Below are 10,955 nucleotides of genomic sequence, written 5' to 3'. Positions count from 1 at the left end.
GGGGGGGGGGGGGGGGGGGGGGGGGGGGGGGGGGGGGGGGGGGGGGGGGGGGGGGGGGGGGGGGGGGGGGGGGGGGGGGGGGGGGGGGGGGGGGGGGGGGGGGGGGGGGGGGGGGGGGGGGGGGGGGGGGGGGGGGGGGGGGGGGGATTTGGGAGTCCCACGTCGATTGCAAGGACGCTGGACTTCGAAGGGAGGGGGAGATTGTGAGATCGCATATCGGTTGGAGAGGAGAACAAAACATTTTTTATAAGGGTGTGGAAACCTCTCCCTAACAGACGCGTTTTAAAAGCCTCGAGAGAAATCCTAAAGAGGACAATATCTCCTAGCGGTGGGCTGTTACAATATCTGTGTTACTCTTTCACGGTAACTATGTGCTCAAAAAGAGAGAGAGAGAAGCTTGTTGAACCTTCGTGTAATTCTCTTGTTTTGTTCCCCTTTATCTTTAATCAAGGAAATTGTGTAGTGTTACTAAAAATATCTTCATTTTTGTTACTTGTCATTGGAGGAATGGAGAATAGTCAACCTTATGTCTATCTTTCTAATTAATGACATGGGATTCCTTTGTTTCAGCAAATAAGAGATTAGTGTATGAAGAAATAAAGAAGGCGGTTGAGAGAGACAGGTCAATGGTGAAAGTTTCTGAGTTATCAAGGCATGGACTCATGGAAATTACAAGGAAGAGGGTATCTATCCTAAATTCTCCTTTATTCCCCATTTTCTTTCCCTGATAATAGTGTAAGTAATCACTGAAGAACTAAGTTCTTTATTCAGACCTTAAAGTTGTAGTGTTTGGTGGACAGGTTCGGCCAAGTGTAACGTTTATGATCAGTGAACCGTGTGCTTGCTGTCATGCTACTGGAAGAGTCGAAGCTTTGGAAACCTCGTTTTCAAAAATCGAGCAGGAAATTTGTCGACAGCTTGTAAGTAAAATATATTTTACATCGAGTGATCATCATACAATATTAACAGGCGATCGCCTCTGGTTTCAATTTCCCATCTGCCAAATCTCTGGAAAGTCGACTTAGTTTGTGCCATTTTGCATCACTGTCTCTTTCCATTGTGGGCAGGCAACAATGAAGCAGAAAACAGATCCCGAAAATCCAAAATCATGGCCGAAGTTCATTTTAAGGGTCGACCATCACATGTGTGACTACTTAACTTCGGGCAAAAGGACACGACTCGCAATCTTGAGTAGTTCCTTGAAAGTTTGGATCATTTTGAAGGTACATATGTTTCAAAAATATATTTTTGACCAAACAAGATTCTCTCTTAACAATCTATATCTTCAAAACAAACTCTCAATGTAACGGTCCAAGCCCACTGCTAGCAGATATTGTTTTCTTTGGACTTTCCCTTACAGACTTCCCTTTAAGGTTTTAAAACCTTGCGGGAAAGCCCGAAAGGAAAAGCCTAAAGAGAACAATATCTGCTAGCGGTGGGATTGAGGCGTTACACTCAAAGTCCCAAGTATTCTCAAATTTGAAGTTGAAATCCTTCAGGTTGCAAGAGGATTCACAAGAGGTGCATTTGAGGTGAAATCTTTCACAGATGATAAGTTGAGTAGAAGTGAAAATCAAGCGCCTATCTCTTTGTTACAGCCATTAGAGGGTAGAAATAACAACTCTAGCAAAAAAGTCACCCTCTTTCCAGTTAAAAAGTGGAAAGGGACTGGAAGATAAAAGGACGACGGGTTTTTTGCAGCTCGAAATTTCAAAGCCAAGCTCACCGGCTCACAGGTCTTTTTACTTGTCATTATCGCTCAAAAACGTACATTACATAAATTACTCATCCTTGGTTATGAGCTGAGATGCCTTCAAAAGTGTGGCAATGGCATATACAGATGGTTGTAGTGCTAATCTAGCAGTTTTGTTCTAGAGGTGAACTTTTATGCTCTTTCTTGGCTGCTCTGCAACTGATGTAGCTTCTGGATTCAATTTTGAACGCTATCTATTACTGATAATTGTGATGATTGGTCTAAATTCTGAAGTAAAAAGTTCATGGTTCAAAATTTGCTCTCATCCATCCCCATGCATCTCTTTTTTTGCTTCTTTTTTCAGCTTTCAATCTTCACTGCTTATAGTCGACATCGATGGCCGACCGTTCTTCGACTATGGGGGAAGGGGGAAGATTCTTTGACAGACACAAAAGTTTTCCATTCAGACCCTACAGGGGACCTTTTCTTAAAGAAGAGTTTCCTCTTGGGACATCAATATAATGACAAATGAAAGATGGGGGCCAGTAGGAGCTTTTCTGAGTAAAAAGATAATCACCTGAACAGAAGTGAAATAATGTATGGCATTTGGTGAATCTCAATGCTCTAATTCCATACCGTACTGAGCTTTTGGAGTCTAAATCCCGTTAGAGACGTTCAATGTGAGATTCCATATCAGTTGGAGAAGGGAACAAACATTTTTTACAAATGTGAAAACTTCTCCCTAGCAAACGCGTTTTAAAATTTTGAAGGGAAGTCACTTCAATTTCGAGACCACCATGTAGTTCAGAGCTTTTGGAGGCTAAATTCCATCTTTTCCTTTCCAAAAAAAGACGGTTAGAAATGCTCAATATGAGATCCAACATCAGTTGAAAAGAGGAACGAAACATTTTTATAAAGGTGTGTAATCATCCCGACGTTTTAAAATCTTGAAGGAAATCTCAAAAGAAAAAGTTTAAAAAAAACAATATCGACTAAACGGTAAACTTGAGTTGAGAAAATGAATGTATAGTACAACAACATACTAGAAAGAACCTAAGTGCATAAAGTCATCTGCCCCTCTAGATTCATCAAAGATTGCTTTCTCAATGAGTGGCATCAAAATCCATCATTTCTTCTTAAAGAGTTGCCAAAACTTAATAAAGAATTCTATGGTCAATGCTTCATTTTGATCAAAAGAAGCCTCAAGACTTCTCTGATACAGATTTGTATAACACAATTATTTCCCATTCATTGTGTCTATAGGATGAAAAGTTCAGAAACCCATATTTTGGTTGTCCTGCTTAAGCCATTGTAACTATGTTTAATCGAGAAAGATGAGAACTAAAGTATTAAAATATAAATGAGTCAACAAAAACAATTCACATTTTCTGGATTACATGAATACAACTTTTTTCTTGCTATCAAATAACTTTACAGGTAAGGTAGCTGAATAATCTTACCTCTTTCAAAAGCCCCTATAGGATCTCCAAATTAAAGAAGAAAGAATGTAAAACGATTCTCGAACACTTCGACTACAAATTCTCTCAGTTTGAAAAGCTTATCAAATGAAGAATTGAGAGAGAGAGATATTCCATAGAGCACCAGCTGCAAGAAATAGAACAACTGCACATGCCTACATGAACCAACTTAAAATGGTAAATATCTGTTATAGGTGGCCTGCACCTTTCATGTAACTCACTTCAAGCAAACAGTAGAATCAGTCTTTTCCTTCTCTCTAAAACATTCTCCAGTCAATACCAACTCTTCCCCTCATATTCTTTTTTACTGATCCACAATTGCTGGGAGCTCTCCCAAAAATCCCAATATTAATTTTTTTAAAGAACTTCTGATATGTTGTTGTTACCTAGTAGTTACTTGGCCAATTGATCTGTGAGTGTTGAGGTTGTTGATAAATGCTACCTCCTCCTGGTCCTACCGTATCAACTCCTCCAGCCACAGCCGGTGACTGTTGCAGGAGAGGGTGAACTGATGCTGCAGTTACTGTTTGTGCTGGGTGATAGATGCTGGCAAATGTGCCATGACCTGTCTGTGTTGGGGTAAAGGTCACATGTTGACCTTGCGGTGGGAGGTTGTAGAATGAATTTGTGGGCAAGCTCGATAAGTCTCTTCCGGGTGCGCCAATCCATACTGCTGAACTTTCGCTCTACATTGGAAGAGGAAAGAGATTCAATTATTCGTCTGTCATAAAACTTCAAGATATTACACAGAATGCTAGTAAGGCCACTTCATATTTCTTACACTATATTCTTGAAACAGTTTCTTTGATACTTTTTTCAATTATAAAATAATTAGAAAAGATGTTCTTTGTTCACTTTGAATCTGTTAGTACTTGAGAAAATAGTTACTCATCATGTATCAGCAGTTGTTTAACAAATTCTTTAACAAAAGACATGCAAACAGTGACATATTGCTTCTCCTTTCGTTTCCCTAAAAGTTTCATTTTTTATGCATTAAATTGTTACTAAAAGAATACAAGATGCAAATTTGAAGAGAATGAAAATCAAAGGGCAACACCAACCTGTGGTCCAGTGATGTATACATTATTTTCCTTGAACTGCGATGCACCAAGGTCCTCATTAGCGGTGGTATTTCCAGCTGGTGCAGCAGTGCTTGGGCTATAGCCAGGTGCTGAAGAGCCATAGGGACCATAACCACTAGGCACGCCAATGTGAGATGAGTTACCAGGATTGGCTCCCATCTTGTATTGTGGAATTGAATATTTAACTGTAGCAGATGCCGGTGGTGGAGCTGGATAGATACTGCCTCCTTGAGGTTGCTGAGGAAATGCATTATTGCCAACAAATTGATGGATAGGAGGAGGTGGAACATAGAAGGGGGAGAAATAATGACCATATGGTAGGTAGTTGGGAGGATAATGAGAAATATGGAGCCCTGTTGGTGGTCGAAAGACGGGGACAGGCTGCTGAGTCACAGCTATAGAGCTTTGCATGAGCCCAGCTGCTTGAGTTAACAGTGCTGTTGGACCAGCCGTAGTCAGAACCACACCCTACAAGCAAATAAACAATAGCATAAAAACAAGTAAAGGTATTTGCACTGCTCCCAGTGCGGTTCTTGTTTAGTATGAAAGTAAAACACGTACGAGATTATCACTACAGCAATCTAGTATAAGAGAACCGAAGATGAACTAAGCACCAACGTCTACAGGATAGACATAGGGGGGTGGTTCTTATCTCCTATAGAGTTCCCTAAAGAGGAGATGATTGATTAAGACAGCAAGCAGCTTATGAAACTAGGCATATAGAAGAGAGGCGTAAAAATTTAGAGTTCTCCAGGTGTAATTAAAATAGTAAGAAAAAAGACGAGCAAACAAAAAAGAAGAACATCCTAGAAAGTTGATAATTTAACGGCAACTGGATCTTCAAGAAGTGTCAATAGTCGCCCCATGGTAACAATTAACCCCTCATAACATTTATCTTAATGAAGACCTAAAAGAATAATAATAAAAAAAATCCTGAGTAGATACCTCTTGAGGAGATTGAGAGCTTGAAGGAGACAACAGTGCAACATTGCCATTGTACTTAGCAGCAACTCCAGGAGAAAGAAAGGGGGAGAGTCGACCGTCATTCTCACTCGATCGGTAAAACTGGTTATAGTAACTTGAAGGGTCAAAATGTTGTTGAACCTACAAGAAAAGTAGCAAATATGACATCTCCAATAAACCTTTTAGGGCAGTGAAATTAATTGAATGAACAGACACCAAAAAGACGAAATAGCCACTCCAAATCAATACTAAAAATGTAGTTAACCATACAAAACTTAAAAGATTGGCATATAATAAGCATTATGTTGAGTACTCACAACGAAGTTGGGAAGACGAGAAGCATCACGGCCCTGAGAATCAGAGTTTTCAACTGCTGCAATCTGACTCCCAACTACAGGGGAGATGAAACCAAAACTGTAACCTGAAGAAGTTTGAGCAACGGAGTTTGTATGGCCTCCAGACGGTAATACTGTCACCTGCTTTAAGTCATTGTACTCGTGAATTGTGCTTGATGGAAGTTCTCCTCCAGTGGGTGATAAATTCTCAGGCACATGCGAGGGAGATTGTGGACGATCAGGAGAATCTACTTCTTCAGTACTTCTTTGTGCATTAGGATAACTGAAATGAAATCATGTAAATTTTGTAAAGAAAAGGCAGTCACACCAATTTCTAATCATTTGTGGTGCATAAAAAATTATTCTACTACGAGACATTATATTCTTCGTTAATTATTCAACACACATCCAACCTCCCCAAACAAAATTGATTCAATATGAGAAGTGAAATATCCAACCAATGCCATAGTTAAAAACAAATTAAGATCTGTAATTGCCAACCTTGAAGTTACTTCCTCTACATTTTCATCAGCATCCATTGAAGCTTCAGAAACGGGTGTATGTCTCTGGTCACTCTCCAGACCGTTTGGAACAATGGCAGAAACTCCAAAACCAATGCCAAAACTTCCAAAGCTTAGCTTCGATCGTTCAGAATCAGGAACCTGGATGTGGTTTGGAAGAATAACAAGCTGACTTTTTGATACATGCAACTCTTCCAATTTCTTCTGCAATTTTGAAGTAGCATCTTCTGAATCAAGGATCCTCGAAGCAGGCTCTAAAAGTTCAGTGTCATTAAAGGCAACACCTGAAACCTCAGATGCAGCAGCAGCCGCACTGACAGTTCTCAATTGCTGGATAACTGAACTTGCAGTCTTTGGTTTCCATTCCTTATTAGAACTAGCTGTTATGGATGTAAACCATGTACAAGAAGTCACAATTATGTACATGTTAACTTTTCGATAAAGATTAAAAAATAAAATCAAGTGGACAAAACAAGCCTAGAATTTCAACCGAGTGGTCATGATTTTGAGATATTAAAGATTATATGAATTTCCTAACTACTATATTGTAATACAAGACAATGATTTTGAGTTTTCATCGTTATCAAACATTGAGATCAAAGAATATTTTGCTATGAATGAGAGAACACATTATCTGTACCCCCTTCTTCATCCAGCATTGGGAAGGCTGAAGTCCTGAGGAAGAACAAATTGATAGTTTAGGATCCTCAATGGTGTGTTTTGTGTAATTACTACAGAGGTGTGAATTTCCATGGAACATCTGGGGTAATATCTTCCAAACGTTTTGGTGTTAGTCTGGCTCCAAACAAAAATTAACAGGACATAATCAAGGTGTCCTTAGTTCTTTCTTTCCTTGACGATGATTGCGTTCACTTTCAGGGAATAGCTAGGTCTTGAAAGGATGTTGGAGCGTAGCTCATTTCAATGCTTCTTTTGAGTGTTTCCAATGGAATTTATTTACTACTCCTTTTTTATCCATTAAAAAAATGGATAAAAGAAAAGAAACTCTCCAGTTTAGAACAATTTAAGAGGAATCACTACAGAAGTCTTTGGAAACAACCCAATTAAGGAAGCTTATCCCTTTTCTTTAATTTTCTCGAAGGAGTTGTTGAGAACGGATGGATTTTAATGTCAAGAGAACGGAGACATGAGTTTTATCTGGTTGTATTTGTAAGTTAACAATTTTGTGATATGAGAAATAAAGCCATCGGAACTTCAAGCATTGTCACATGAAGTAGTTAAATCATGCATATAGAGTAACCGATACATAACTAATTTCATACCTTTATGAGGGCCAATTACTTGTTGTGGACGTTTATTATGATTAGAAGGTAAACTAGAGGAGTTGCCCTGCATTGACACAGAAGGTGGCAAAATCTCATTGAGTTGACTTTCCTCAATTTTTGGAGATTTAATTGGTTGATTTTCCTGGGCCAGAGAGTTGCCAATCTCCGAAGTCTCTGTTTCAGCCAACGCAAACAAAACGGATTAGTTTAACCATAAGTTAAAAGATACCAACAGTCACAGAATAAGAAAACCAATAGTCCTGTGCTGACCAGGAATTAATTTATTTTTCACAAGATTAGCTGTGCTTGGCTCATTAGGTTGCAATGAGCTTCCCCCATCACATTTAATGGTATCCACAGAACCTCGTAGCTGTGCCTCACTTGATGGATCCAAAGACGAGGAGCTCAGTGCCGATGATGAAGATGCCACTGTGATTGGTACTAAGCTGTTATCAGAGTTCAGCATGGGCTGCTCACTTGAGGGCCTGGTACTAAATGCATGGTTTGGGTTCTTGTTCGCATTTATAGGAGGCAATGCACTCCCCTTACCACTTATGTCCGCCAAAGATGAAGTTACTTCAGCAACACCTGTGGCGCCATTTACAACAGATGGAGAGCTGCAAAAGACACCCTTATCATCTACTTGTTCAAAATATTCGTCCTCGAGGTTGCACAAAAATTGCAATTTAGGAGAATCAACTTAAAACAATTAAGAAACAAACTGAAACCATAATCACCTTGTTGCTGGTATTTTTTCTTTATTTTTTGTCTCTTGAGAAGTCGGCCTGGATAAAGAACCACCCTTCTCGATTGCTTGATTTACTCCATTCTCTTTTCCAGGTCCAGAGTTCCGGCCACCACCAATATCTGATCACAAGTAGAAATTTACGAATAATATAATTAACATAACCAGAATGAACTAATCGAAGAGTGAAGAAGAAAATTCAAAAAACATAGGGATAATTCATAAGAACAAAGTACTGATGCCTTATGAAGAAAGAGCTTCTGCAATTAAACAGGTGTGTGTGGTATCTCAAGTACATCATAACACAAGTAAACAAAAAAAATTGCTGTGATGTTTATGATATATAATATAAAATGCAGCAGAAGCAAATATCCAACAGCTTACCATGAGAAATATAACGAGAAGAATTTATACGACCACCTCTACCACCCCTTCCCTGCATGCCTGTTTTCCACCGCAAATCTACAGACTCTCGATTGTTTGCATTCTACAATAACAGTTTTTTGGGTGGGAGGTAGAGAAATAGTTGTTTTAGGTTAGAAAACTCATCAAACGGAAAAATAGAATGCATAAGACAAAATCTCAAACAATATGGACTCAGAGATGAATGAACATATTAACAAAACAAAGCATGACAGTGATTTGATCAAAGAATGATGAAATGATGCTGCCTCTTTATCAAGAGTCCTCCACCGAGAAGACGACAATAATAACAATAATAAAAGAGCCCAAGGGATTCAAATAACTCCAAGGCTCCCAGAAACGAGATGATATCTACTAAATAAAACGTGGGTACCAGGGGGCATCAACTTGCTGTAAAAGGTGTTACCTCTTTTCTCCTCTCTCGTTTGCTCTTCACTTCATGAAAAGTATCTGAAGAACAACATCAATACTGTTAGTATCATTTAAAAAATACAAAGAAAAGAAAAAGAAGGGATGAGGGGAAGGAATGGAGAAAATATTAAAACCTCTTTTAGCCACTAAAATCCATTTAAATAATTATTGGGGGAAGAATTAACATAAGAAAATGAGTTCAAATCAATAGTTTAGAGTACGAGCGACATAATAAATAAAATTCAAGAAACTTCTGGCCAGAGAACAAGAAGCTTCTCTAAAACTTATTCTATAGTAATTTATGTCAAGCCAAAAAATTAGAAATTCAGAAACAAAGATACCAAAGTGAAAGCCAATCAGTAGATGCAAGACATGCATGCGGACTAGCAAAAGAAACATCAGTAATCAACAAGAAAATCATCAAAAGAAAATCGTCTCGTTGAAATGAAATGAAGATAAATAAGAAAATCATCAAATACCACGCATGCAGATATAGAGAAACATCAGTAATCAACAACAGCCGGGAAGAAAAACGTTAACTATTCTTAGGATTCAAAATTGTGACATGCTCTAGTTGAGAATATGAACTGGAAAAAAGGTTGTCAATAAAAATCAGCCTTCTAAATATTCCAGAATCCTCCATCTGGTTCTAGAATCTCTAATTTTGGCTATGTTAAATCATAATTAGCAGTTTGTTAATGTTCTTCCTCGCATTGAAAAAAGTACCTTACAAATTATGAACATCACTATAAATGATCAATATTCCGGCGAAAAAAACACTAGAAATCATGAACCTAGTTCCTAGTATCAACTATTAGAAAAAAACTCAGATTTCCGATAAATCAACCAATAAATTGAAGAGTAAAGAAAAGAAGACGACCCAAAATGAAAGCAACCAGTAGGGGACCCATTACGACTGCGAGAAATGGAATAAAAGAAGATCCCCAATCCATTGTCATAAACAACCCAAAGCTCCTAGAAATTATTGTAAACTAATAAACGTAAAAATCCCGCACAAGAAGAAGTTAAAATGGCTCTAAAGTAAGCTCCACTTTTAAGAGAACAAAAGGGATCAGAACGAAGAGAAGATACGTTAATCCAAATGAAGTTAAGCCATTAAATTAAGAATCATAAAACACAACAGTAAATTAATGAAAGCTCGAAATCCCACTAGAGCACGAAGCGGGAGCTGAAATCCAAGAACCCCACAAACAAGAAGTGGATAAACTCCATAAAACCCACAAAACAGAGAAGGCTACACCAGAGGTTGGATCACAGCGATTGAAAGAGCAAACCAATAAAAACCCGAAAGAGAAAAACACTAAAAGAAGCAAAAAGAAAGAAAGAAAGAAAAAAGTACCCTGAAGAAGAAGCTTCTGAGCAGTCTCATTGGGATCCATGGAACATTCTTTAAGCATTGAATAAATCTCGTCATCACTGTGATTGCCCGTGATCTCCTTAATATTATCGATCGTCTTCCTCACACTGCTGGGGATTGAAGCCCTAGACCCACCACCACTCATCCTTCACGACCAAGAAACCCCAAATACAGGAAGAAGAAGAAGAAAGAAAACAAAATAAATCTTGAAAGAGAGTGAGAGAAAGAGAGGGCGTAGAAGTGAAGAACAACAATGGAGGGAAACCAGCAAACAGAGATGGGAAAACCAGCTGAGAGAAAGGGGAGAGGGGTTTGTAAGAAAAAATTGATCTATTTGGTGTGAGGAAGACGAGGAAGGAGAGAGTAGTAAAGGACTTTTTGGGTTTTTCACTTTTCTTTTTTTTTCTTTTATTATTAATAATATGAGAAATAAAAATATAATTATAAATTATGTAAATTTCAATTTAATTACTTTTAAAAATAGTTTATTACCTTATTTGTGAATTAGCGTAAAGATATTAATATATATATATATATATATATCCTAACCATTTTATTATATAATCTCTTATTATTTAAGAAAAATTAAACATTTTAATTTTCTTTAAAATATAATGAACAGCTAATTAATAGTTATTAT

The 10,955-nt window shown here is 38.1% G+C and overlaps 2 protein-coding genes across 3 annotated transcripts in view; one reads left to right on the top strand and one right to left on the bottom strand.

The window, feature by feature from the left end:
• The window catches only part of LOC111468104 (ribonuclease E/G-like protein, chloroplastic), a 9,156-nt gene extending 7,138 nt beyond the window's left edge, over nucleotides 1–2,018 (top strand). For both annotated transcript variants that reach the window (XM_023113172.1, XM_023113173.1), the window contains 4 exons: nucleotides 571–683; nucleotides 801–920; nucleotides 1,068–1,223; nucleotides 1,500–2,018. In XM_023113172.1, the coding sequence (XP_022968940.1) occupies nucleotides 571–683; nucleotides 801–920; nucleotides 1,068–1,223; nucleotides 1,500–1,679 (569 nt within the window). In that variant the 3' untranslated portion in view covers nucleotides 1,680–2,018. The remainder of the gene's footprint in view (nucleotides 1–570; nucleotides 684–800; nucleotides 921–1,067; nucleotides 1,224–1,499) is intronic.
• Nucleotides 2,019–3,026: 1,008 nt separating this feature from the next.
• On the bottom strand, nucleotides 3,027–10,668 carry LOC111468116 (GBF-interacting protein 1-like). The gene is made up of 11 exons (XM_023113201.1): nucleotides 10,298–10,668; nucleotides 8,933–8,976; nucleotides 8,488–8,590; nucleotides 8,096–8,225; nucleotides 7,629–7,975; nucleotides 7,356–7,532; nucleotides 6,053–6,452; nucleotides 5,534–5,834; nucleotides 5,199–5,357; nucleotides 4,233–4,721; nucleotides 3,027–3,857 (listed from the first exon to the last, which is right to left on the bottom strand). Exons 1-11 carry the CDS (start codon nucleotides 10,458–10,460, stop codon nucleotides 3,558–3,560), a joined length of 2,613 nt encoding a protein of 870 aa, XP_022968969.1. The 5' UTR covers nucleotides 10,461–10,668; the 3' UTR covers nucleotides 3,027–3,557.
• Nucleotides 10,669–10,955: the final 287 nt, after the last annotated feature.

Source organism: Cucurbita maxima, unplaced genomic scaffold, assembly GCF_002738345.1.
Source record: "Cucurbita maxima cultivar Rimu unplaced genomic scaffold, Cmax_1.0 Cma_Scf00036, whole genome shotgun sequence".
Taxonomy (NCBI): domain Eukaryota; kingdom Viridiplantae; phylum Streptophyta; class Magnoliopsida; order Cucurbitales; family Cucurbitaceae; genus Cucurbita; species Cucurbita maxima.
Note: the sequence above shows the minus strand (reverse complement) of the source record. Positions and strands in the feature narration are given on the sequence as shown.

Bases quoted from the DNA above. Each gene is read 5' to 3' on its own strand.
- LOC111468116 (XM_023113201.1), bottom strand. From the start codon at position 10,460: ATGAGTGGTGGTGGGTCTAGGGCTTCAATCCCCAGCAGTGTGAGGAAG. The intron at 7,976-8,095 runs GTGATTATGGTT...TGTCTTTTGCAG, and splicing joins GAAAAAATACCAGCAACAAG to CTCTCCATCTGTTGTAAATG. The intron at 5,835-6,052 runs GTTGGCAATTAC...ATTTCATTTCAG, and splicing joins GTAGAGGAAGTAACTTCAAG to TTATCCTAATGCACAAAGAA.